The sequence below is a fragment of the Lichenostomus cassidix genome, unplaced genomic scaffold, assembly GCF_008360975.1.
Source record: "Lichenostomus cassidix isolate B80296 unplaced genomic scaffold, HeHo_3.0 HiC_scaffold_865, whole genome shotgun sequence".
Lineage (NCBI taxonomy): Eukaryota > Metazoa > Chordata > Aves > Passeriformes > Meliphagidae > Lichenostomus > Lichenostomus cassidix.
In genome coordinates this window covers 1-26,516 of record NW_028147443.1, presented here as the reverse complement: position 1 = coordinate 26,516, position 26,516 = coordinate 1, and the positions used below count along the sequence as shown (strand labels likewise).

Here is a 26,516-nt window from a genome sequence, read left to right as displayed (position 1 = left end):
GTCCGGCTGGCGGTGCCGGGGGTGCTCAGCGCCGGGCGGGGGGCTGCAGCAGGCCCGGCGGGCTCCGGGGGGCTCCGGGGGGCTCGGCGGGGCTCCCACCATGTCGGGCGAGGAGGAGGCGGCCGAGCTCACCATCGCCGAGGACCTGGTGGTGACCAAGTACAAGATGGGGGGGGACATCGCCAACCGTGAGTGCGGGCCGCGGGCGGGGGGCGGCGGGGAGGGCGCGGGGGGAGCGCTGAGGGAGGGCGGCCGGGCCTGAGCCCCCCCCGGCCTGAGACCCCCGGCCGGAGACCCCCGCGGGCCGGTCCGGCGCGCCGGTTGGGGCTGGGGGCGGGCGGGGGGGGGCGCGGGGTGAGACCCCCGGGCCGGTGGGACCCCCCCGGTGCGCGGGAGCCTCCCGGTCCCGGCGGGCCCTGGCCCCGCGCGGCCGCCGCCGCTGCCGGCACGTGGTACCGCGCCCCACGTGCACCGGCGGAGCGGAGCGGGGGGAGCGCGGCGGAGCGGGGCCGGGCCGGGCCTGCCGCCCCCCGGTGCCCCCCCGGTGCCCGTGTGCTCGGGTGCGATCCCCCCGGTGCCGGTGGTGGGGGGCTGAGCCCCGCGGGACGGGGCGGGAGCGGGGGGAGCTCCGGGCGGGGGGCTGGCCGGGTTGGGAACTCGGTCCTGTCCCGGGAATTGGGGTCCAGTTTGGGGAATGGGGTTCCCAGCCGGACTGGGGGTCCAGCCCCGGGAACGGGATCCTGCTCCGGGAATGGGGTTCGGTCCCGGGATTGGGGTTCGGTCCCGGGAATGGGGGTCCAGCCCCAGCCAGGGGGTTCCCGTCCTCTCGTGGGGCTCCCGCCGCTGTCCCCCCGCAGGCTCTGTCCCCTCCTCCCCCGCGCTTTTCCCTTTTCCCTGTTATTTTTTAACCCCGTTCCCGCTGTCCCGCCGAGGCTGACGCTCCCGGAGCCGCCCCGACCGGTTCCGTGGGGCTCCCCGGTGTCCCACCCCGCTTCCTGCTGACTCCAGAGCTTCTTTTCAACTCCTGCCGCCGTCCCGGGAGGCGTTTTGGGATTCCCTTCGGGAAGGGAGGGAGGGAGGAAGGTCGCTCTGGCTCCCCTGGATGTTCGGCCGCCTCCCTTCCCGGGGGGAAAGGCAGCTCCGCGCAGGTTCTTCTCCCTCAAAAAGCGCAAACACAAAAAAAACACCGCAAAAAACCCTCCCAGCTGTCGGTTTTTAGGGATAGAAAGTGCCTTGACTCCCTAAAAAACACCGGGAAGCAGAGAGGGCTTGGAGGAGTGCTGCTATCAGCTCCCTGCTCCTCGGATCCTTTGGAATGCTCTGATGGTTTTCCCCTTTATCTGCTTTTTTTCCCCCTGTTTGTTTTATTCCCCCTTCACGTCCCGCCAGCCACGGGCAGCTCTTATCAGGAACGTTATCCGAGCTTTGAAACATTCCCAACTTTCTCATGGAAGGGCTCAGGGTGAAATTCAGGTTGTGGCACAGGTGACACTTCCAAGGATTCCTTGGAATTCCGAGGATTCACATGGTGCTGGGGCGAGGGGGAGATGTGAGGGGACATTCCAGGATCCCAAACTATCTCGGGATCGGCGCTGTGAGGTGTCACAGCTGGAGGGTCTGGGGACACCCCTAAGGCAGGCTGGCATTCCTGGTGGGTTTGTTGGGAGTGGAACATTCCCAGAGCTTCCTGGAGTTCCCAGTGTCAGCGTGGATTCCCTGGAAAACAGGGCCTCACGGAGTGGGCTCTGCTCCTTTGATGTCTCCCAGTCATTCCCAAACCTGTTCCCAGAGCTCTGACTTCTCCCAGAGGAATGTCACACTCCTGCTTCCCTGGGCTGCTGCGTGACAACACTCCCAAATAAATTATTTAAGTGCAATTCCCACCTTTCCCAGTGGTGTTTCCGTGCAGATCCAAGCCTGGAATCTTGGGAAAACCCCAAGATTTTCCTGCTGGTGTTGGATTTGGGGCTGTGGGTCCGTGAAATGTGGTTTTTTTGGGCGTTGCAGGGGTCCTGCGCGCCGTGGTGGAGGCGGCGAGTCCCGGCGCCTCCGTGCTGTGCCTGTGCGAGAAGGGCGACGCCATGATCATGGAGGAGACCGGCAAGATTTTCAAGAAGGAAAAGGAAATGAAGAAAGGTGAGGAGCATCCCGTGGGTCTCGTGCCCGGTGGGAATGGGCAGGAGGTGGTGGGTGTGAGGGAATTCCTTGGTGTTGCCAGAAAAAGCGGATTTGAGCCCAAATCCACCTCCCTGCTGTGCCTCAGCTTCCCGTTCCCGTGGATTTGTGGGAATGGGAATGACTCGGGAGGGTCTGTGGCACTGGAATTTGTCACCAGGAGCTCCACAATTCCTGTCCTGGTGGTGCTGGAGGTGCTGGAATTGGGGTTAGGTGGAAAAAAGGGAAAAAAATCCTCCCTCTGAGGTGCTCAAATGGAATTCCCAGAGGATTCCCCATCCCTGGAAGTGTCCCAGGCGGGGTTGGAGCAATCTGGGATAGTGGAACAGAGCTTTGAGGTCCCCCAAATCCAGCCCATTCCCTAAATCCGTGATTTTTTCTGTTCCCAGCCCATTCCCTAAATCCATGATTTTTTCTGTTCCCAGCCCATTCCCTAAATCCATGATTTTTTCTGTTCCCAGCCCATTCCCTAAATCCATGATTTTTTTCTTCTCCCTTTCCCAGGAATCGCCTTCCCGACGAGTATATCCGTAAATAACTGTGTGTGTCACTTCTCCCCGCTCAAGAGTGACCAGGATTACATCCTCAAGGACGGGGATTTGGTCAAAATGTGAGTGCTGGGATCACATCCCACGGGAATTCCCTCTCCCAGGCAAACCCTTCCCAAAATCCCCAAACCTTCAGGGTCAGGAGGACCTTGCAGACCACCCATTCCCACCCCTGCTGTGTTAATTCCTCGTTAATTAAAACCTCCTAACGAGCCTGGAGCGGCTGGTGGGGCAGCATTCTGTGTGCTGGAGCCTCTGGAATGGTGGGATCCAGGTGGAATTCCCGTTTTCCCGTGTTTTGCAGCGACCTGGGCGTGCACGTGGACGGCTTCATCGCCAACGTGGCGCACACCTTCGTGCTCGGCGCCTCCAAGGTGGGTTTGTCATCGCGGGGAATCTGCTCGGGGATGGGGTGGCCTTGGGATCCTGGGGGGCACTGCTCTGCGACCTCGGGGTCTGAGGTGGCACCACCTTGGAGCCCTGAGATCTGAGGTTGCACTGCTTCAGAGCCTCAAGACCCAAGGTAGAAGTGCTCTGGAACCTCTGGATCTGAGGTGGCACTGCTTTGGAGCCTCAGGATCTGAGGTGGAACTATTGTGGAACCTCTGAATCTGTAGTGGCACTGTTATGGAGCCTTGGGATCTGAGGTGGCACTGCTTTGGAACCTTGGGATCTGAGGTGGAAGTGGCCTGGAACCTCAGGGTCTGAGGTGGCACCACTTTGTGCCCTCTGGATCCGAGTTGGCACCACCCTGGAACCTCGGGTTCTGAGGTGGCACTGCTCTGGAACCTTGGAGTCTGAGGTGGCACCACTTTGTGGCCTCTGGATCTGAGGTGCCACCATCTCAGAATCTCTGGATCCAAGGTGGCACCACCCTGGAACCTCAGGATCTGACGTGGCACCACTTTGTGGCCTCTGGATCCAAGGTGGCACCACCCTGGAACCTCAGGATCTGAGGTGGAAGTATTCTGGAATCTCTGGATCTGAGGTGGCACTGCCCTGGAACTTTGGGATCTGAGGTTGCACTGCTTCAGAGCCTCAAGACCCAAGGTAGAAGTTCTCTGGAACCTCTCGATCTGAGGTGGCACCACCCTGGAGTGTCAGGATGTGAATTGGCACTGCTTTGGAGCCTTGGGATCTTGGGTGGCACCACTTTGTGGCCTCTGGATCTGAGGTGGCACTGCTCTGGGACCTCAGGATCTGAGGTGGCACTGTTATGGAACCTTGGGATCTGAGGTGGCACCACCCTGGAGTGTCAGGATCTGAGGTGGTACCCCTTTGGAACCTTGGGATCTTGGGTGGCACCACCCTAGAACCTCTAGATCTGAGATGGCACTGATTTGGAGCCTCTGGATCTGAGGTGGCACCACTTTGGAGCGTCTGGATCTGAGGTAGCACCATCCTGGAGTTTCAGGGTCTGAGGTGGTACTGCTTTGGAACCTAGGGATCTGAGCTGGAAGTGCCCTGGAACCTCAGGATCTGAGGTGGCACTGCTTTGGAGCCTCTGGATCTGAGGTGGCACTGCCCTGGAACCTTGGGATCTGAGGTGGGACTGCTTTAGAGGCTCTGGATCCAAGTTGGCACTACCATGGAGTGTCTGGATCCAAGGTGCCATCATCTCAGGATCTCTGGATCCAAGGTGGCACCATCCCAGGATGGGAAGTTTCAGTGCCCAAGGGCCTCTGGATCCAAGGTGGCAGCACCCTGGAACCTCAGGATCTGAGGTGGCACCAGTCCAGAGCCTCTGGAGCCCAGGTGGCACCATCCCAAAATCTCTGGGTCCAAGGTGACACCACTCTGGAGCCTCTGGATCTGAGTTGTCACCACCCAGAGCCTTGGAGAGGCAGTTCCTGCTTCCCACTTCTCCTGCTGGAATGCCCCAGGATGGACATTTCCATTTTCCACCCCAAAACCAGTCCTTGCTTCCCACTTTTCCACTGGGATTTGGCCAGGCTGATGCTTTGGGAATTCCTGCCATGAGCCTTGGGTTATCCCATTCTTTGGGAATAAATCCTGTGTTTGGGATGGATCCTTTGGGAATAAATCCTGTCTTTGGGATGGATCCTTTGGGAATAAATCTCGAGGTTTGGGATGGATCCTTTGGGAATAAATCCTGTGTTTGGGATGGATCCTTTGGGAATAAATCCTGTGTTTGGGATGGATCCTCTGGGGATAAATCCTGTATTTAGGATGGATCCTCTGGGAATAAATCCTGGGTTTGGGATGGATCCTTTGGGAATAAATCCTCAAGTTTGGGATGGATCCTCTGGGGATAAATCCCGAGGTTTGGGATGGATCCTCTGGGGATAAATCCTGTGTTTTTGGATGGATTCTTTGGGAATAAATCGTGGGTTTGGGATGGATCCTCTGGGGATAAATCCTGGGTTTGGGATGGATCCTCTGGGGATAAATCCTGTGTTTTTGGATGGATTCTTTGGGAATAAATCCTGGGTTTGGGATGGATCCTTTGGGGATAAATCCCGAGGTTTGGGATGGATCCTCTGGGAATAAATCCTGTGTTTGGGATGGATCCTTTGAGAATAAATCCCGAGGTTTGGGATGGATTCTTTGGGAATAAATCCCAAGGTGTGTCCTTGGGAATGGTTTTGCTCTAGTGGCTTTGGGATGGGGAGAAACCCAAAATTCTCCCCCAAAATCTTGCTGGAATCTTCCCAATCCATGTTGGAATCGTCTGGAATTCCTTCAGGAGTGGATTTGGGGTGGTTAATGAAGGACTAACGAAGGAGCTGTGGGGTTTCCCACATTCCGACCTCTCTCCAGGGAATGCACCACATTCCAAACAGGGAATCTCCACCTCCAAACAAGCAGCAGCCCTCAAAAATCCCAAATTCTGGTGTTTTTCCCAGGAAAACCCCGTGTCAGGCCGCAAAGCCGACGTCATCAAGGCAGCTCACCTGTGTGCCGAGGCTGCCCTGCGCCTGGTGAAACCTGGGAACCAGGTGAGCTCCGGGATTTCGGGAATCACACCTGCCCTGGGGAGAATTCCCAGCCGGAGGAATTCCGGGAGCGAATCTGGGAATGGGAAAAACGGGAGCCTGGCGCTGGTTTTCCTGGTTTTTCCTCCCTAAATCTGATCCCAAACCTGCTCCAGGTGGTTTGGAGGTTTTTCCTGGTTTTTCCTCCCTAAATCTGATCCCAAACCTGCTCCAGGTGGTTTGGAGGTTTTTCCTGATTTTTCCTCCCTAAATCTGATCCCAAACCTGCTCCAGGTGGTTTGGAGGTTTTTTCCTGGCTTTTCCTCCCTAAATCTCATCCCAAACCTGTTCCACCTGGAGGTGTAGAAGCAGCTGTTGGTTGGAAAAGCTTTGGGGTTTGTCTTGGGATGTGGAATTAAAGGGAAGCTTGTGCTCGGGGTGGGAATTTTTTATCCTAAAAAGTGGTTTTTTCTCCATATATTTTTTTTTTTCCAGAACACACAAGTGACAGAGGCCTGGAACAAAATAGCTCACTCATTTCACTGCACACCCATTGAAGGTGAGGGAAAAGGGATTTCTGGGAAAAGGGATTTCTGGGAAAAAGGGATCCCAAGGAATTAAGGTTTCCAGGGAAAAAAGGGATTCTGGGGAAAAAAATTCCTGGGGGAAAGAGGATTCCTGGGAAAAAGGGATCCCAGGGGATAAAGGATCCCAGGGGAATAAGGGATTCCTGTGGAAAAAGGGTCCCAGGGGATAAAGGATCCCAGGGGAATAAGGGATTCCTGTGGAAAAAGGATCCCAGGGGATAAAGGATCCCAGGAATGCCCACAAAATCCCAATCAAAATTTGGGAAAATCCAAGAGCTGCAAATCCATCCTTAAGGGAGCAGCATTGGCTGAAAAAATAATCCAAACTTTCCAGATTCTTCCTCCTTCCCCCATTTTTATGAATTTAGGGACATCTTCAGCCATCCCAAAGCCATTCCAGGGAGTTATTTCCTCATTCCCATGGAATTGGGAATCTCTGGGATTGCTGGATCAGAGTTGGTTAAATTCCCTGGAATGAAATTCCCTGGGATTCCGTGGATTCTGTTCCTGCTGCCCAGGGAGTGGGTTGGGAATGTGGGGATGTGCCAGGGCTGGGAGCAAAGGGTGCCAAAAACACAGAAATTCCCCAAAATTGCCCCAAAATCCCCTCGGGGTTGGGAACAGCCCAGGGGGGATTCTGCTGGGATTGGACACTGGTGGGGAATGGCGCTGGGGCTCCAGTACAGACCAGTACAGCCCATTGGGGTGCTGTGACTGAGGCTCCAGTACAGACCAGTATAGACCAGTACAGACCAGTACAACCCACTGGTGTGTGGTGCCCGGGGCTCCCAGTACAGACCAGTACAGCCCACTGGTGTGCAGTGACTGGGGCTCCCACTACAGACCACTACAACCCAGTACAGACCAGTTCAGACCAGTACAGCCCACTAGTGTGTGGTGCCTGCGGCTCCCAGTACAGACCAGTACAGACCAGTACAGCCCACTGGGGTGCTGTGACTGGAGCTCCAGTACAGACCAGTAGAGCCCACTGGTGTGAAATGCCCGAGATCCCAGTACAGACCAGCACAGCCCACTGGTGTGCTGTGATTGGGGGTCCCAGTACACACCAGTATAACCCAATACAGCCCAGTTCAGCCCACTGGTGTGACATGCCCGGGGCTCCCAGTACAGACCAGTCTAACCCAGTGCAGCCCTCCGGTGTGCAGTGCTTGGGGCTCCAGTTCAGACCAGTACAGCCCACTGGTGTGCTGTGACTGGGGCTCCAGTACACACCAGTTCAGACCAGTACAGCCAACTGGTGTGAGGTGCCCAAGGCTCCCAGTACAGACCAGTACAGCCCACTGGTGTGCAGTCATTTGGGCTCCCAGTACAGACCAGTTCAGACCAGTACAGCCCCTCTGGTGTGCAGTGCTTGGGGCTCCAGTTCAGACCAGTACAGCCCACTGGTGTGCAGTGATTTGGGCTCCCAGTACAAACCAGTATAACCCAGTACAGACCAGTTCAGACCAGTACAGCCCACTGGTGTGCTGTGACTGGGGCTCCCAGTACAGACCAGTATAACCCAGTTCAGCCCACTGGTGTGAAGTTCTTGGGGCTCCCAGTACAGACCAGTACAGATCAGTACAACCCTGATCTGTGTGCAGTGCCCAAGGTTCCCAGTACAGCACAGTAGAACCCAGTACAACCAGTGATGTGCCCATGCCTGGGGCTCCAGTACAGCCCAGTTACATCCCAGTAATCCCAGTTCAGCCCACTGGGAGCGGTGCCTTACTGGGAAGCAGCAGCACCTGGCTGTACTGGGCAGACTGGGAGATCCAGGAGGGGATTTTGGGGTCCCCCAGTGTCCCCAAGAGCTCCCTGGCAGCTGGGAGCGACTCTCCCAGCAATCCCAGTCCATCCCAGTAATCCCAGTCCATCCCAGTCTCTCCCAGTAATCCCAGTCCAGCCCACTGGTGAGCAGTGCCTTACTGGGAAGCAACAGCACCTCGCTGTACTGGGCAGATTGGGAGATCCAGGAGGGGATTTTGGGGTCCCCCTGTGTCCCCAAGAGCTCTCTGGCAGCCGGGAGTGACTCTCCCAGCCATCCCAGTCCCTCCCAGTAATCCCAGTCCAGCCCACTGGTGAGCAGTGCCTTACTGGGAAGCAGCAGCACCTGGCTGTACTGGGCAGGTTGGGAGATCCAGGGAGGATTTTGGGGTCTCCCTGTGTCCCCAAGAGCTCCCTGCCAGCCGGGAGTGACTCTCCCAGCAATCCCAGTCCATCCCAGTCCCTCCCAGTGACCCCAGTGTCCCGCAGGGATGCTGTCACACCAGCTGAAGCAGCACGTCATCGATGGGGAGAAAACCATCATCCAGAACCCCTCGGACCAGCAGAAGTGAGTGGGGGGCAGGAATGGGGGTCAGGGGAAAATGGGGGTCAGGGTTTGGGGGATTGGGGTTTGAGGGGTTGGGATGGAAATGGGGGTTAGGATGTGGGGAGCTTGGGGCAAAGGGGGTGTTTGGGTAAAAAATGGGGTCAGGGTGAAAAATTGGGGGGTTGGGGTCAAAATTAGGGGGTTGGGGTCAAAATTAGGGGGCTCAGGGGGCAGGGGGGGAGTCAGGGTGAAGGGTGAGGAACAAAAAGGGGATCAGGGTCAGACATACGGGGTCAGGGTTTGGGGTGGGGGCTCAGGGTGACCCCATTTCTGTGGTATTGGGATTGGGGTGTCCCAGGGGTGTTCTTTTCCCTGGGAACAGGGAAATCCACAAGGACTGTGGAGTGCCAGGGCAACCCCAGTCCCAGATTTCACCCCAAATCCCAATATGTGAACATTGTCCAAACACTCCCTGAGCTCTGGAATTACGGAATATCTTGAGTGGGAAGAAACCCACAAGGATCATTTAGTCCAACACCCCCAAAAATCCCCCAAATCCCAAAATCCCAAGATATGAACATTGTCGAAACACTCCCTGAGCTCCGGAATTAGGGAATATCCTGAGTGGGAAGAGATCCATGAGGATCATTGAGTCCAACACCCCCAAAACTCCCCCAAATCCCAAAATCCCAACACCTGGGAGTGTTATCCAAACATTCCTGGAGCTCTGGAATTATGGAATATCCTGAGCAGGAAGGGATCTGTGAGGTTCATTGAGTCCAACACCCCCAAAAATCCCTCAAATCCCAAAAATCTCCCTCTGGAGGGAGGAGTTTTTCCCCAAAATCCATCCAAACCCCCATCTCAGCTCCCATCCCTCATCCCAGGAAATCCCTGCAAATCTCCCATCCCAAACCATTCCCTGACTCATGTTTGGGGTCGTTCTGAGAAAGAAAAGCTGCAAAGCCCCGAGGAGGCTCCTTGGTCTCTGTCCAGGTTTTTGGGATCTGCTGGGAGCTGCCAGCTGGAAATCCCGAGTGTTGCCCGTGGGGATTGTGCCAACTCCGGAGTTGTGCCAGGATCATCCTGTGGGGTGGGATGGGATAATGGGATGGGATAATGGGATGAGATGGGACAATGGGATGGGATGGGATGGGATCGCTGCCATCTCGGCAGGATTCCCATAAATCCCATCCCCTCAATCCCATGTATCCCATCTCCATATATCCTATCCCATATCATATATCCTATTCCATCCCATCCTATCAACCCCCATCCCATCAATCCAAATCCCATCTCAATCCCATCAGTTCCATCCTATAAATCCAATCCCATATATCCCATCTCATAAATCCCATCCCATCCCATCAGTCCCCATCCCATCAATCCAAATCCCATCTCAATCCCACAAATTCCATCCTATAAATCCCATCCCATCCATCCCATATATCCCATCTCATATATCCTATCCCATCCCATCCTATCAGTCCCCATCCCATCAATCCAAATCCCATCTCAATCCCATAAAGCCCATCCTATAAATCCCATCCCATCAATCCCATCCCATCCCACTCCGGCAGCTCAGGGATCCCTCAGGATTAGGATTCCTGCTGAATATTTGTGGAATTTGGTGGCTTTCAATCCAAGTCACATCCCCAGAGGTGTCCCAGGGATGTGGATTTGGCACTGGATGGCCTTGGAGGGTTTTTCCAGCCTCAGGAATCCTGGAATTCCCAGTCCAGCTCTGGACACTGGCTGAGTGTCCGAGGGATTCTCCAGCCATTCCCGGAGATCCTTGTCCTGCCAGATCCCTGGGAAAAGCCCTGAGTGCCACATCCAGGAATTCCTCAAACACTTCCAGGGCTGGGGAACACTCCAAACCTTCCTTTTCCACGGAAAAATTCCTGCGAGAAATGGAAAATTTCCATGGAAAAATATCCCATCCCTGGGAGTTCCCAATCCCCAGCCTCATCTGTGGAATCACCACGTTCCTGGTTCTCCTGGGAAGGTTTCCCGGAAGGTTTTGGGTTTCCTGGAAGCTTTTGGATTTCCGGGAAGATTTGGGTTTCCTGGAAGATTCTGGGTTTCCTGAAAGCTTTTGGATTTTGGAGAAGATTCTGGGTTTCCTGGAAGATTTGGGTTTCCCAGAAGTTTGGGGTTTCCCAGGAGGTTTTGGGTTTCCCAGAAGTTTGGGGTTTCCTGGAAGGTTTTGGGTTTCCCAGAAGGTTTTAGGTTTCCTGGAAGATTTGGGTTTCCCAGAAGTTTGGGGTTTCCTGGAAGATTTGGGTTCCCTGGAAGCTTTTCCCATCCCCATTCCCATATTTTTTTGCCTTTCCCACGCAGGAAGGACCACGAAAAAGCAGAATTCGAGGTTCACGAAGTCTACGCCGTCGACGTCCTCGTCAGCAGCGGCGAGGGGAAGGTGAGCCCAGCCCCAAAATCCAAGAGAATTCCATGGAACAAGGGGTCTGGAGGTGTGTCAGGGTGTCGGGAATTCCCGTGGGAATGTTTTCCAGGCCAAGGACGCAGGGCAGAGAACCACGATTTACAAAAGGGATCCTTCCAAGCAGTACGGCCTCAAGATGAAAACCTCCCGTGCCTTTTTCAGCGAGGTGGAGCGACGCTTCGACACCATGCCCTTCACCCTCAGGTACCGGCAGCGCCGGGATGGGGCTGGAGTTCCACCTGGGGTACCTGGATGGGGCTGGAGTTCCACCTGGGATAGCTGGATGGGGATGGAATTCTACCTGGGGTACCTGGATGGGGCTGGAATTTCACCTGGGATAGCTGGATGGGGATGGGATTCCATCTGGGGTACCTGGATGGGATGGAATTCCGACTGGGATACCTGGATGGGGATGGAATTCCAACCAGAATAGCTGAGTGGGGCTGGAATTGCACCTGGGATAGCTGGATGGAGCTGGAATTCCACCTGGGGTACCTGGGTGGAGCCAGAATTCCAGCTGGGATACCTGGATGGGGCTGGAATTCCAGCCAGAATAGCTGGATAGAGCTGGAATTCTGCTGTGATAACTGGATGGGGCTGGAATTCCATCTGGGATACCTGGATGGGGCTGGAGTTCTGACCCGGATACCTGGATGGGGCTGGAGTTCTGACCCGGATACCTGGATGGGATGGAATTCTGCCTGGGATACCTGGATGGGGTCGGAATTCCACGGATTTGGGCCTTTCCTATGGCAGGTGTTTGTAGGATTCCACCTGGAGCAGGTTTGGGGTGGGGTTTAGGGAGGAATTCCAGGGATTGGAGCCTTTCCTGGGATTTGGGAAGGGGTTTGAGTAGGAATTCCATGGATTTGGTCCTTTCCTGCCGCAGGTGTTTGTAGGATTCCACCTGGAGCAGGTTTGGGATGAGGTTTAGGGAGGAATTCCAGGGATTTGGAATTCCAGAGGAGCTGGAATGGCGGTCAGACACAGGTGAGGCAGGGCCAGGTGGGCTGGGTCTGAAATGAAGGAATTTCAGCCTTTTCCATCCCAAAATCCATGAGTTCTGCTCACCTGGGGTTACCTGTGCTGGGACATGGGGACGTTCCCAAGGTGAGGGGACATTCCTAGGTGTGTGCAGGTGAGAGCTCAGGTGAGTCCTGGTGGACAGATGAGCTCAGGTGTGAGATCAGGTGAGCTCAGGTGGAAACTCAGGTGTGCACTCAGGTGGTATCCCAGGTGCACTCAGGTATCCCAGGTGCACTCAGGTCTTATCTCAGGTGCACTCAGGTGTGACCAGGGGTACTCAGGTGTGATCCCAAGTGATTCCAGCTGCGCTCAGGTGTGACCAGGTGTACTCAAGTGTTACCCCAGGTGCACTCAGGTGTTATCCCAGGTGGTCTCAGGTCCTCCCAGCTGCACTCAGGTGCGCTCAGGTGTTATCCCAGGTGCACTCAGGTGCTGCCAGGTGCACTCAGGTGTTATCCCAGGTGATCTCAGGTGCTGCCAGGTGCACTCAGGTGCGCGCTGTCCCCGCAGGGCGTTCGAGGACGAGAAGAAGGCGCGCATGGGGGTGGTGGAGTGCGCCAAGCACGAGCTGCTGCAGCCCTTCAACGTCCTCTACGAGAAGGAAGGTGAGACCTGGGGACAGGTGAGGACAGGTGACACCTGGGGGGACAGGGGAGGGGACAGGTGAGAGCTGGGGGGATAGGTGAGATGGGGAGGGGACAGGTGAGGACAAGGGAAAAGGGGACAGGGGAGACCTGGGGGACAGGGGAGGGACAGGTGGGGACAGGGGAGGGACTGAAGAAGAAGGGACAGGTGAGGGTGGATCCAGGTGAGCTGCTCACAGAGCAGGAAGTGCAGGTCCTGGCAGGTGTAGGGAGCAGGAAGTGCAGGTCCTGGCAGGTGTAAGGAGCAGACATTGCAGGTCCTGGCAGGTTTGAAGAGCAGGAATTGCAGGTCCTGGCAGGTTTGAGGGGCAGGAAGTGCAGGTCCTGGCAGGTCCCAGGGGCTCCTCAGGGTGGTTTTCAGCTGTGGGGATGCATGAGGGATCAACACCATGGTGGGTCAGACCTGCAGGTCCCGGCAGGGTTAATGATGGGTGAGGGATCAACACCATGGTGGGTCAGACCTGCAGGTCCTGGCAGGGTTAATGATGGGTGAGGGATCACTGCCTGCCCGGAGCACTCCAGAGGGGATGTCAGACCTGCAGGTCCTGGCAGTTGGAGGGGTTCAGCCGCGTAGGTCCTGGCAGGATCAACCCCCTGTAATCCTGCAGGTCCTGGCAGGGTTAACCTGTGTGTCCCACAGGTCCTGACAGGGCTAACCTATGTGTCCCACAGGTCCTGGCAGGGGGATCAGCCCCGCAGGTTCTGGCAGGGGGGTCAGGTCCTGGCAGGGGGGTCAGGTCCTGGCAGGGGGTTCAGCCCCGCAGGTCCTGGCAGGGCTAACCCCTGTGTCCCACAGGTCCTGGCAGGGGGGTTCTGGTCCTGGCAGGGCTAACCTGTGTGTCCTGCGGGTCCTGGCAGGGCTAACCGTGTCCCACAGGTCCTGGCAGGGGGATTCAGGTCCTGGCAGGGGGATTCAGGTCCTGGCAGGGGCATTCAGGTCCTGGCAGGGGCATTCAGGTCCTGGCATGGAGGTTCAGGTCCTGGCAGGGAGGTTCAGGTCCTGGCAGGGGGTTCAGGGCCTGGCAGGGCTAACGGTGTCCCACAGGTCCTGGCAGGGAGGTTCAGGTCCTGGCAGGGGGTTCGGGTCCTGGCAGGGGGTTTGGGTCCTGGCAGGGCTAACAGTGTCCCACAGGTCCTGGCAGGGGGTCAGGTCCTGGCAGGGGGGTTCAGGTCCTGGCAGGGAGGTTCAGGTCCTGGCAGGGAGGTTCAGGTCCTGGCAGGGCTAACGGTGTCCCGCCCGCAGGGGAGCTGGTGGCTCAGTTCAAGTTCACGGTGCTGCTGATGCCCAATGGCCCCATGAGGATCACAAGTGGCCCCTTCGAGCCTGAGCTCTACAAATCCGACCTGGAGGTGCAGGATGGCGAGCTCAAGGTTGGTTCCTAGTCTTAATTAATTAATAATTAATTAACAATCATGTTTACAGTAGAGTTCAATACCTACCCGTATTAACTAAAAGCAATGTGTTTGTATTTACATACAAAATATTCATAGGATAAAGGTATATCCTTATTTTATTTGTTAAAATTACATTATTTATTAATATTTAGATTTACTTATAAAATAAAAAGTATATTTCTAATAGCTAATAATATTAATAAATGAGTTGCTAATCAATAATTAATAAACAATATGATGATCTATAATATATAGCCTATAATTGATATATATAGTTATAGAGGCAGTATGTTTATATTTACATGTAAAATATTTATTAATATACAATACAGAGTAAGTTTATAATAATATTAACATATTACGTTTGCATCTGTGTAATTATAGAAGCAATTCATTTATGTGTGCATGTAAAATATTTATATTTATATTTACAGCTAGAATATTAATATTCATATATAATACAGAGTTAATACATATAATTCCTATGTAATTTGTACTTATTAAATATCCATCTATTTTATATATTATATACAAATATATACTATATATATGTAATGTATATAAAATATATTTATATAAAAAGTGTAATATTTATGTAGAATAATTTAGACACAATAATATCTAAGAACTTATTTTTAGTATTTTATCTGATTTCAATATTTATTTTTATATGTAAGATTTATTACATACATTTATATGTATGTAAAACCTGAGTTAATATATAGTAATACATTTATAAATAGTATATATTTGTATAAATTTACATGGATTATAGATTACAAATTAATAGAATATATATATTTATTATACATAATTTATAATAGAATTATACCATGGATATGAATATAAATATAACAAAAAGTATGTAAATATTAACACAATAACATTAATAATGGTAATATTAATAATTTAAAAAGCAGCAGCTCGTTGGTGAAGGAAAGGAACCCAAATCCTCCCCAAACTGACCCAAATTCCCATTATCCCAACAAAACCATGGCTCAATCCTCACCTCCTCACCTTTCTCCCTTCCAGGCCCTCCTACAAAGCTCTGCCAGCCGGAAGACCCAGAAAAAGAAGAAAAAGAAGGTAAATTTGGGCACTTTATAAATTAGGAATCCCCAGATTTGCCTTTTTGGGGTCTCATCCCTGGATTTATCCCCCCAGGCTTCCAAAAACGCCGAAAACGCCACCACGGGAGAGACAGCAGAGGAGAACGAGGCCGGCGACTGAGAGCCCCTAAACCTCTCAAATCGCCCCTTTTTCCCCCCAAAAAAAAGAAAAATAATCCACAAAAGCAAACGAAATTCTATCCAGAAGCAAAATAATCTGGCACTGCTGTCGGTCGGGGCTGCTGGAATTCCCAGCGACTCCAAGCAGCTCCTGTTGACTCTGCCAAGGAGGGAGGAATCTCTCAGCCACTTCAGACTTCAAAAAAAATGATAAAACCCCAAGAAAGAGCAGCAAAAAAAAGAAATATTAAAAATTAGGAGTGAAAGTCGCCATTTAATTCTGAACCTTTTATATTTCCCACGTTTGGAGAGGAGAATCCATCCCAATCCAGGGAGAGGGAGTGGAGGGAGCTGCTGATTCCTTCCTCCTCCTCCTCCTCCTGTTTTTTATTTTTTAATTTTTCCCTTCGGAAATTTTCACAAAAACCACCCAAAAACCAGGTTTTTCCACCCAGAAAAGTGCCCTGCCGCGAGTGCTCCGGAATTTTTTCTCTTTTTCCCTCCGGGACTGTACTTTTAAAAATTGGGAAAAAAAAACCATCAAATTTTTAGGTCCCCACCTCCGGGAGCCTTTTCTGCCTCTGCCTTGATTTAAGGGATTTCGAACAAATCGCTATTTTTTAAACACAAAAAAACTCGTTTTTAAAAATTATCCGAACCCTCGGGAAGCTGCCGACATTCCGGCCCTGCGGAGCTGAATTCCCTCAATCCCGGGGTTTGGGGTTTTTTTATCCTTCCCAACCTCCCCAGGAGCACATTCCACCTTTCCCGCCAGCCGGAGGAGAATTTTTTTCCCTTTTTCCCTCTGGATTTTTCGCTGATTTGGTGCAAAAACCCACAGAATTCCTGAGGGGAGAGGCGAGGGAAGCGGGACAAGGCCCAACCCGGGGGTATCGCTCTTTTATAGCCACTTTTTTACAAAAAAACCACACAAAAACGAGAAAAAAAAGCCGATTAAAACCGCCGGGAGTTGAATGTTGAGGTTTTTTTTTCCTTTGCCGCCGATACCCCTGGATTTCCCCCTGGATTTTCCCCGGATTTTCCCTGGATTTTGGGAATTTTCCTGCCTTGCCCTCCGCAGGCTGCGGTGCTTCCTGTGCAAAAATCCGAGTTTTCCACCCCAAAAAACTCCACACGTGCAAAAATGTTACCAAAGTCAATAAAAGAGAATAAACGATGTGATATTGGATTTTATTCTGGGCTTTTTCTGTATTTCTCTGGGTTGTTTCAGATTTTGGGGTTTTTGGGTGGATTTGCTGCGAGGCCTGGGCGGGTTTGGGGTTGGAAATTGGGATTCTGAGGGGAAAATAATAATTTTGAGGAGAAATAAAATCATTTTGAGGGGAAATAAAAGTCGTTTTGAAGGAAAAAATTAATTTTGAGGGACAAAATGTATTTTGAGGGGAAATAAAAATTATTTTGAGGGGAAAAAGAAATAATTTTGAGGGAAAAACCTCATTTTGAAGGGGAAAAATTAATTCCGAGGGGGAAAAAATAATTTTGAGGGAAAAACCCTCATCTTAGAGAAACTCCTTTCATTTTAATGGGAAAAAACCCACATTTTGAGGGGAAAACCCCTCATTTTGAAGGAGAAAAAATAATTTTGAGGGAAAACCTCTCATCTTAGCGAAACTCCCCTCATTTAATGGCAAAACCCCCACATTTTGAGGGGAAATTCCCTTGTTTTGAGAGCAAAAACCTCTTTTTGAGGGGGAAAAAACCTATATTTGAGGGGGAAAAGTAATTTTGATGGGTAAAACTCATTTTGAGGGGGGAAAATTAATTCTGAGGGGAAAAAGCCCTTTTTTTAAGGAAAAACTTCGAGGGGAAACACCCTCATTTTGAGGAAGACAAGCTTGAGGGGGAAAAAAATCTTTATTTTGAAGGAAAACACCTAATTTTGAGGGGGAAATAAAACGTTCTGAGGAGATACTCACCTCAACTTGAAGGAAATAAAACCCTCGAGAAAAAAACTCGTTTTGAGGGAGTAAAAACTTATTTTGCAGGAGAAAAATTTCATTTTGAGGGGGAAACTCCCCTCTTTTTAAGGGCAAAAAGCTCATTATAGGCTTTTAAAGCACCATTCCGCCTGGATATGGGAGCTCAATGCTCTCCTAATTCACAGCAGGGATTTATAAACAGCTGAGACTCGCGAAGGTTTATTTAATTTTATATTTTGTATCTTTTATGCTACAATGTTTAAGTATTTAATATTTTTACTTCAAAGCAAAGTCCCTGGAGGGACTTTGGGGTGCAGCGACGATCCCGTTAAAGCCTTGGATAAGCGGAAACTCCAGAAAAAAACTGTAATTGATGCTTTTATTCCCAATAAATTCGGGGGAGGAGAAGCAAGAGCCGCGGCGGCGCAAAATGGCGGCTGCGGCAGGCCTACAACTCCCGTGATGCTCTAGGCGCGAGGAACTACAGTTCCCGTCGTGCCTCGCGTGGCTGTGGGCGTGGCCATAGCCCTCCCCTATAAATAGCCCCCGCCGAGCGGCGCGCGCCCCTCTCTGCTGCCGCCATCTTGGGGCCTTCACCGGCCGCCGCCTCCCTCCGCCGGCATCCGCCTCCATCCGCCGCCCCCCGCCCGCCGGGACTGAGCGGGGCGCCGCCGCACCGCCATGAGGGCCAAGGTGAGCGGCGCGGGGCGGCGCGGGGGCGGCCGATGGCGGCTGAGCAGTGGTCGGGCCTGGATGGGAGGTGGAGGGGGCTGCGGCCTGGACAACTCCTGGGCGGAGGGTCGCGGTGGGGTGAAGCGGACGTTGGGGGCTCGGTGCGGGGAGTGGGGAATCCCGGTGGGAGTGGGGGTCCCGGTGGGTGTCCCGGTGGGTGTTCCAGAGGTCAGGGGATCCCTGGGAGGAGTGTGAGGAGTCCCGAACGGGGAGATCCCGGGTGAGGGTGAGGGGTCCCGGGCCTTGGCTCGGAGCTGCTCTGGGAACACCGGGATGGGGGGAACGGGGGATACTGGGAGAGCCAAATGACTGTGGGACTGGGGATACTGGGAGAGCTAAAACCAGTTTGGGACTGGAGAGAGACCAGCCGGTCTGGGAGTTGGGGAACCAAATCCGTGTGGGACTGAGAGACAAACCAGTGTGGGACTGGGAGAGACAAACCAGTGTGGGACTGGGAGAGACAAACCAGTGTGGGACTGGGAGAGACAAACCAGTGTGGGACTGGGAGAGACAAACCAGTGTGGGGCTGGGAGAGACAAACCAGTGTGGGACTGGGAGAGACAAACCAGTGTGGGACTGGGGGCACGGAGGAAGACAAATTGGTGTGGGATGGGTGAGATTGAGAGAGCCAAACCAGTGTGGGACTGGGAGGACTGGAAGAGCCAAACCAGTATGATACTGGGGGAGACTGGAGGCACTGGGAGAGCTGACCCAGTGTGGAACGGGGATGCTGGGACAGCCAGATCAGTGTGAGACTGGGCGAGACTGGGAAAGATAAATCATTGTGGGACTGGGGGGATCGGGAGAGACAAACCAGTGTGGAACTGGGAGCACTGGGAGACCGAACCAGTTTGGGACAGATAAACCAGTGTGGCACTGGGAGAGCCAAAGCGGGGACTGGGGGGACCTGGAGGCAGCAGGAGAGCTAAACCAGTCTGGGACTGGGGGCACTGGGAGAGAAAAACAGTATTATACTGGGGGTACTGGGAGAGCCAGTGGGGGACTGAGGGGACTGGGAGAGAGACCAGTGTGGGACTGGGAAAAGTAATCCAGTGTGGGACTGGGGGTGTTGGGAGACCAAACCAGTGTAGGACTGGGGGTACTGGGAGAACAAACCAGTGTGGAACTGGGAGAGAGAAAACAGTGCGGGACTGGAGAGACAAACCAGTCTGGAGGCACTGGGAGAATAAAACCCAGTGTGGGACTGGGAGAGAGAAACCAGTCTGGAACTGGGGGCACTGGGAGAGAGACAACAGTGCGGGACTGGGGGAACTGGGACAGACAAACCAGTCTGGGGACACCGGGAGGATAAAACCAGTGTGGGACCGGGAGAACTGGGAGAGAGAAACCATTGTGGGGCTGGGAGGGACTGGTGGTACTGGGGGACTTAAACCAGTATGGGACTGGTGGGGACTGGTGGCACTGGGGGAATTGAACCAGTGTGGCACTGGTGGCACTGGGATCCGGTCCCCATCCCGGTGGCTCTAACGCTCATCTCTCTCTCTCTCCCGCAGTGGCGCAAGAAGCGAATGCGCAGGTACGTGAAGCTCCCCCGGGGCTCGGGCCGGCCCCGTTTCACCGGGAGGGGGCCCGGGGGGCGGGGAGGGCCCGGCTCGGTGCTGTCCCGGCCCGGCCCGGCTCGGTGCTGTCCCGGCTCGGCTCGGTCCCGGCCCGGCCCCGGGGGTGACGCCGCCGCCGCTCTGTCCCCAGGCTGAAGCGCAAGAGGAGGAAGATGAGGCAGAGGTCCAAGTAGCCGCCCCCGCCGGGGACGCGGCCCGGGGCCGGCCCGGTGACGCCGCGGTGCTGTCCCGGTGCCGCCCCGGTGCCGCGGGGGGTCCCGCCGTGCCGGACCGGTTCTGTGCTTTCTGGCGGCTGCTGTGCCGTGAATAAAATTTGGTTGTTGCTTACACGGTGTGGGCGCTCTGAGGGCGGGGGGCTGTGCCGGGCACCGGGGAGGGGGCAGGGGGCTCCTCCGGTAACGGGGGAACGGGGGGATGGGCTGGGAGCACCGTCCGGGGCTCCTCCGGTAACGGGACCGGACCGGGATCACCTCCGCGGGCAGTGGGGCTCATCCGGTACCGGGCAGGATGGGGAGCGGGGATTCTCCGGGAACAGGAGGCTGTCAGTACCGAGGGCTTCTCTTTCATTGGCCCGGGAGCGGCACCAGGAGTCCTCCGGTAACGGGCAGGGGGCGGGACCGGGGCGGGGCTCCTCCGGGCTGGCTGAACCAGGGGGAAGGGGCGAACCAGGTAACAGGGCAGGTGGAGGGGACCGGGGGCATTCTGCGGTAACGGGCAGGTGGATGGGGGTGGGGAATCCTCCGGTAACGGGGCAGACAGGAGGCACGAGGACGGTATTCCCCCGGTAACGGGACAGCTTCGGCTGCCGAGTGAGGAATCCCCGGTAACGGGGCGGGCGGGCGGTGCCGTGGGCAGGGCCCGGGGCCGGACGGAGCCGGGAGCGGAACGTTCCAGCACCGGGACCTTCCGGGATCACCCACGCGGAGCCCGGCGCGGCGGCGGCTCCCGCCGATGACGTCACGGTGACGCAGTTCCGGCGCGCCGCGCGCTCCCGGCGCCGCGCGGGTAGTTCCGGGCCGCCCCGGAAGCGGCGCTGAGCGGGTCCCGCCCGCCGCCGCACCGGCCGCGCGTTGTTGGCGCCGGAGGCCCCGCGGGGAGGCCGCGAGCCGGTGAGTGCGGGCAGGGGGAGGCCGCGCTCCGCCGCTGCCCGGGCCCTGCCGGTGGCGGTGCGGAGCTGTCCCGGGGCGCCTCGCGGGGCTGTCACGGGGCGCGGGTCCCGCAGCGCGGCGCTCGGTGCCGCCCGGGGCGCGGGGAGTGACTGCGGGAGACACCCCGGGATTCCTCCCGCGGCTCGGGGCTGAGGCGGCGCTGGGGCGGGCGGGGACAGCGGGGCGGGGGTGACACCGGGGCTGGCGGGGGACATACCGGGGCTGGCGGGGGACACACCGGGGCCGTGCCGGGGGACACACCGGGGCCGTGGCGGCGGCTCCCGGGCCGTGCTGCCCCTCACCGGCTCGGCGGCACCCCGCGGCGGGTGTTCCTCCCGGTACCGGCGTTGCTCCCGTGCCCGGTGCCCCGGGACAGCTGTTTCCCCCTCGGTACCGGGATCCTCCCGCTCTCCCTCACCCGTTCCCTCTGTCCGTGCCCGCTGCCCGGGGTGAATGTTTCCCTCCTCCGCACCGCTACCGGAGTCCCTCCCGGTCCCTCCTTCCCTCCCCGGAGCCCCGGTGAGAGTTTCCCTTCCCGCCGGTACCGGAGTCTCTCCCGGGCTCTCCCGCACTGCCCGGAGCTCCGGGGCGGCTGTTTCCCCACCGGTACCGGAGTCACTGCCCGTCCCTCCCTCCCTCCCTCCCCGGTGCTGCTGTCACTCCCCGGTGTTTCCCTCCCTCCTCCGGTACTGCCATCCCTCCCGCTCCTTCCCCCGGTGCCCGGGGTGGGTGAATCCCCCCGTACCGGGATCACTCCCGGTCCCTCTCTCACCCTGTCCCTCCCTCCCCGGTGACTCCCCGCTCAGCCGGTACCTCGGTCACTCCCGCTTCTCCTCTCCCGGGGTGGATGTTTCCCCCTCTCCTCCTGTCCCCCGGTCCCTCCCGGTCCCTCCCACCATTCCCGGAGCCCCGGGGTGGGATTTCCCCCTCTTCTCCGGTACCGGAGCCACTCCCAGCCCCTCACTCCCGATCCGTCCCGCAATTCCCGGAGCGCCGGAGTGGGAGTTTCCCTCCGTTCCTGGGATCCTCCCGGTCCCTCTCTCCATCCTCCGGTGGTGCCATCACTCCCGGTCCCTCCCCGGTGCCCCGGGGTGGGTGTTTGTCCCTCTCCTCCGGTACCGGAGTCACTCCCGGTCCCCCTCCATCCTCCGGTGGTGCCATCGCTCCCGGTCCCTCTCCCCTGATCCCTCCCGCAATACCTGCACCCCCGGGATGGGGGTTTCCCTGTGGTCCCGGGGCTCCTCCCGCTCCCTCCCTCTCCCGGTAATGGCATCACTCCCGGTCCCTCTCTCCTTCTCCCGGTGGTGCCATCACTCCTGGTCCCTCCCTCCCTTCCATCCCTCCCTCTCCCGGTGGTGCCTTCACTCTCGGTCCCTCCCCGATGCCCCGGGGTGGCATTTCCCCACTCCCCCATCCCCATCTCCCCTCCCTCCCTCACCTCTCCCTCTCCCCGCAGCCGCCGCCCCTCCCTCGAAGATGCCCGACCGCGACAGCCGCGACGGCTACGCCACGGGGGGCAGCGGGGACGAGGCGGGCGCCGGCGCCGACGACATCTGCCGCGACTTCCTGCGCAACGTGTGCAAGCGGGGCAAGCGCTGCCGCTTCCGCCACCCCGACATCTCCGAGGTCACCAACCTGGGCGTGCGCAAGAACGAGTTCATCTTCTGCCACGACTTCCAGAACAAGGAGTGCGTGCGCCTCAACTGCCGCTTCATCCACGGCACCAAGGAGGACGAGGACTGCTACAAGAAGACGGGCGAGCTGCCGCCGCGCCTGCGCCAGAAGGTGGCCGCCGGGCTGGGGCTGTCGCCCGCCGACCTGCCCAACAGCAAGGAGGAGGTGCCGATCTGCCGGGACTTCCTCAAGGGCGACTGCCAGCGCGGGGCCAAGTGCAAGTTCCAGCACCTGCAGCGGGACTACGAGTACGAGGCGCGGGGCCGGGAGCAGGGGCTGGGCCCCGGCGGGCGCCGCTACGAGCCCTACGACGGCCTCTACGACCCCGACGAGCCGGTGCTGAAGCGGCGGCGGGCCGAGGGGCTCTACGAGAGCTACGAGTACGGCTTCGCCAGCCCGCGGGCCGTGGAGTACCGGCTGCTGGAGGAGGAGAACGTGCTGCTGCGGAAGCGCGTGGAGGACCTCAAGAAGCAGGTGAACAACCTGCTGGCCACCAACGAGGTGCTGCTGGAGCAGAACGCCCAGTTCCGCAACCAGGCCAAGGTGATGACGCTCAGCTCCACGGCCACGGCCACCGAGCAGACTCTGGCGCCCACGGTGGGGACGGTCACCAACTACAACCACAGCATCGCGCAGACGCACACCACGCTCAGCAGCCAGGCCCTGCAGCCCCGCCCCGTCACCCAGCAGGATTTGGTGGCCCCGGCCGGCGCCCAGGCCGCCCCGCCGGCCAACGCCGCGCCCCCCATGAACCCCGAGATCGCGCCGCTGTCGGCGGCCCTGGCGCAGACCATCGCGCAGGGCATGGCCCCCCCGCCCGTGTCCATGGCGCCCGTGGCCGTGTCGGTGGCGCCGGTGGCCGTGTCCATGGCGCAGCCGCTCGGCGGCATCACCATGAGCCACGCCACCACGCCCATGGTCACCTACCCCATCGCCTCGCAGAGCATGAGGATAACGGCCATGCCACACTGACCCCCACACCGGGGGACCCGCCGGACTGAGCCCAGGGGGCGGCGGGACGAGGACGGACGCACGGACCCTGGGGAGGCTGGTGGGGCTGGGGGTGCAGGACCCTCCCCCGGGGGGGCTGCGGGTGCTCCCCCCGAGCCCCCTGGACAGACTGAGCGCCGGGGCTGAGTCCCGGGAGCCGGGGGTGGCACCGGGGCTCCCCCCGCCCTGTAATGTTTTCAGCTATTAAAACAAAAAACCCCAAACTACACGGGCCCGGCTGTCGCTGTCCCGGTGGTCCTGTCCCGGTGGTCACTGTCCGGTACCCCCGGGAAGGGCCAGCCGGTGGGGTGGACACACGGGGCGTGTCCGGGCTGGGGGAACACGTGACATTGGCCACGCCCTTCGCTGAGGCCACGCCCACTTCATAGATAAGGGCGCGGTCTAAGACACGTGACCAATGTGGGCGGGGCATCTTCGTTATGGGCGTGGTCAAAACTTGGCCGTCAGCCAATGGGTGACGCAGTAGGCGTGGCGGGAAGCCCCGCGGTCAATGGGCGTGGCCAGGAGCTGGCGGGCAGCCAATGACCGACGCGTGCGGAGTGGGGGCGTGTCCTGGGCCGCGCCGCTCAGCCAATGGGCGACGCGTGCGTGCGGGGGGCGGGGCCGGGGCGGGGCCGGGGCGCAGCGGGAGCGGCGGCGGAGCGGGCGCGGCGGGAGCGGAGCGGGAGCGATGGAGCGGCGCGGCGGGCTCGGGCTGGCGGCTCTGGGCGCGCTGGGCCGGCGGCTGCTCTGGGCGCTGCCCGCCTACGCCGCGGGGCTGCTGGGGCTGGGCGCGGGCGCGCTCGTGCTCGCTCTCGCGCTCTACGCGGGCTGGCGGCGGCGGCGGCGCGCCCGGGAGCGCGGGATGCGCGCGGCCGAGCGCCTGCAGCGCGACGAGGAGGCGGCCGTGCGCGCCGCCGCCGCCGGGCTGGGCGCGGCCCGCGGGGAGCTGCCGGCCTGGGTAAGCGGGTGCTCGGGGCTCCCGCAGCGCCGTTATCGCCGGCGGGAAGGGCTCAGGGGAATCCCCGCCCCGCGCACCGCAGCCTCCCCGGTGACACCTCCGGGGCTGGGAAGCGCAGTTCCCCCGGTGGGACCCCCGGGACTGTGCCCCGCTCAGTCTTCCCGGCTCTGCTGCGCTGCAGGCACCGCTGGAGTTCCCCTCCGGGCGGGACCCCCGGGCGGGACCCCCTTCCTGCTCCGCTGCAGCCCCGCTTGGCACCCCCGGGGACTCCCGGCAGCCTCACCGCACCCCCGTGCCCCGCTGCCGGTGTTCCCCGCCTGTCTGCGCCTTCCCGCCCGGCGGGACCCCCGGGGAGCCCCGACACCTGCAGCGCATCCCCCCGCGCTCCGCCGCACCGAGCCCGCTCAGCTCTGCCCGGCCGGCGGGACCCCCGGGCTGTGCCCCGCACCGCGCACCGCACTGCTGCACCGCGGGACCCCCGGGACCCCCGGACCGGGCACCCCCGGGTCCCTTCCGTGTTGCGCTGCAGACCCCGCTTGAGACTGCCGGGACCCCCCGAGACCCCCCGAGTCAGACCCCGCACCATCCCGGCTCCCCTCCGTGCTGCTTTCAGCCCCCCTTGGGTTTCCCGGTCGGCCGGGACCCCCGGCAGCCCCACCGAGCCCCGCTCTGAGCTCCGCGCCGTGCGGGACCCCCGGGCCGGGATCGCCGCCCCACCGAGAGCCCCCCGCGGCTGTCCCCGGGCGGAGCCGCCCCGCTGCATTCCCCGCTGCGGGGACACCCCCGGTACCGCCCGGGCCTTCCGGCAGTGCCGCGGTCGGGCCGTGACTCACCGGGCCGGGGGGGCCGCTTCCTGCCCGGCCGCGGATGGGGCGGCCGAGGGGGGGCGGAGGGGTCCCAACCCCCTTTCCCGGGACTTCCCCCCGCCGAGACCTCCTTTCGGGACCCCCGGGAACGGGCAGATGGTGGGGGGGCGGCGGGGCTGAGCGGCTCCCGCGGGGTCGCACCGGGAGGTTGGGGAAACTGAGGCACGGGGCTGGGAGGGGCCGCGCCCTGTCTGCCCCCCCGGGCTCAGGCCCCCCCTGTCCCCCAGGTCAGCTTCCCGGATGTGGAGCGGGCGGAATGGCTGAACAAGGTGAGGTGTCCGTGTGTCCGGCCCGCCCCGCGGCGGCACCGCCTCCCCTCGCTCCGCACCCTGCGGCGCCCCCGGGCATCCTCCCTTCCCTCCCTCCCGCATCCCTCCTGCATCCTCCCTTCCCTCCCTCCTGCATCCCTCCTGCATCCTCCCTTCCCTCCTGCATCCTTCCATCCCTCCTGCATCCTCCCTTCCCTCCCTCCTGGCCTCCTTCCGTCCCTCCCTCCTGCATCCCTGCATCCCTCCCTCTCTCCATCCCTTAATCCCTTAATCCCTCCCTCCCACCCTGCATCCTTCTGTCCATCTCTTCCTCTCTCCCTCTCTCCATCTCCGGTGTCCATCCCTCCATTCCTGTGTCCATCCCTCCACCCCCTGTCCCATCCCTCCATTCCTGGTGTCCATCCCTCCATTCCCGTGTCCATCCCTGTGTCCATTCCCGTGTCCATCCCTCCATCTCCGGTGTCCATCCCTCCATTCCTGTGTCCATCCCTCCATCCCGATGTCCCCCGCTCGGTGTCCGGCAGGTCCTGGCCCAGGCCTGGCCGTTCTTCGGGCAGTACATGGAGAAGCTGCTGGTGGAGAACATCGCTCCGTCCATCCGCGCCTCCAACACCCACCTGCAGACCTTCACCTTCACCAAGGTGGACATGGGCGAGAAGGTAAACTCGGGGTCCCCCTGGCCCTTCGGACCCCCCAGACACCCCTCGCTGACCTCTGCCCCCCCCGCAGCCCCTCCGGGTCCTGGGGGTCAGAGCCCACCCTGGTACCCACAAGAAGCAGATCCTGCTGGACCTCAACATCAGGTGAGCCCCCCGTGAGGTGACAGCGCCAGGTCTGAGCCCCCCCCGGCTGGGCAGGGGTCCGGGGGGGCCGTGCTGAGCTCCCCCCGCCTCCTGTCCCCCCAGCTATGTCGGTGACGTTCAGATCGACGTGGAGGTGAAAAAGTTCTTCTGCAAGGCAGGGGTGAAGGGGATGCAGGTGAGGGGGGCTTGGGGGGTCGGGAATGGCCCTGGGGAGGTCGGGAATGGCCCTGGGGGGTCAGGAATGGCCCTGGGG

The 26,516-nt window shown here is 58.5% G+C and overlaps 3 protein-coding genes across 3 annotated transcripts; all 3 read left to right on the top strand.

Moving 5' to 3' along the window:
* Positions 1-45: 45 nt before the first annotated feature.
* On the top strand, positions 46-16,494 carry LOC146422808 (proliferation-associated protein 2G4). The gene is made up of 13 exons (XM_085045743.1): positions 46-188; positions 2,008-2,136; positions 2,680-2,785; positions 3,028-3,097; positions 5,591-5,683; positions 6,155-6,218; positions 8,503-8,581; positions 10,904-10,982; positions 11,077-11,210; positions 12,543-12,637; positions 13,920-14,047; positions 15,104-15,157; positions 15,236-16,494. The coding sequence occupies exons 1-13, from the start codon at positions 101-103 to the stop codon at positions 15,299-15,301; spliced, it is 1,185 nt and encodes a 394-aa protein (XP_084901869.1). The 5' UTR covers positions 46-100; the 3' UTR covers positions 15,302-16,494.
* A 4,072-nt stretch (positions 16,495-20,566) lies between these two features.
* Positions 20,567-23,591, top strand: LOC146422807 (zinc finger CCCH domain-containing protein 10-like). Its single transcript, XM_085045742.1, has 2 exons — positions 20,567-20,661; positions 22,157-23,591. The coding sequence occupies exon 2, from the start codon at positions 22,177-22,179 to the stop codon at positions 23,344-23,346; it is 1,170 nt and encodes a 389-aa protein (XP_084901868.1). The 5' UTR covers positions 20,567-20,661; positions 22,157-22,176; the 3' UTR covers positions 23,347-23,591.
* A 284-nt stretch (positions 23,592-23,875) lies between these two features.
* Positions 23,876-26,438, top strand: LOC146422806 (extended synaptotagmin-1-like; the record flags this gene model as incomplete). The annotated part of the gene is made up of 5 exons (XM_085045744.1): positions 23,876-24,325; positions 25,419-25,460; positions 25,985-26,119; positions 26,190-26,263; positions 26,366-26,438. Coding segments are annotated over exons 1-5 (774 nt in total), but the record flags the coding sequence as incomplete, so codon positions are not given.
* Between the last annotated feature and the right edge of the window lie 78 nt (positions 26,439-26,516).

Bases quoted from the DNA above. Each gene is read 5' to 3' on its own strand.
- LOC146422808 (XM_085045743.1), top strand. From the start codon at position 101: ATGTCGGGCGAGGAGGAGGCGGCCGAGCTCACCATCGCCGAGGACCTG. The intron at 8,582-10,903 runs GTGAGTGGGGGG...TTTCCCACGCAG, and splicing joins AACCCCTCGGACCAGCAGAA to GAAGGACCACGAAAAAGCAG. The intron at 11,211-12,542 runs GTACCGGCAGCG...CTGTCCCCGCAG, and splicing joins ACCATGCCCTTCACCCTCAG to GGCGTTCGAGGACGAGAAGA.
- LOC146422807 (XM_085045742.1), top strand. From the start codon at position 22,177: ATGCCCGACCGCGACAGCCGCGACGGCTACGCCACGGGGGGCAGCGGG.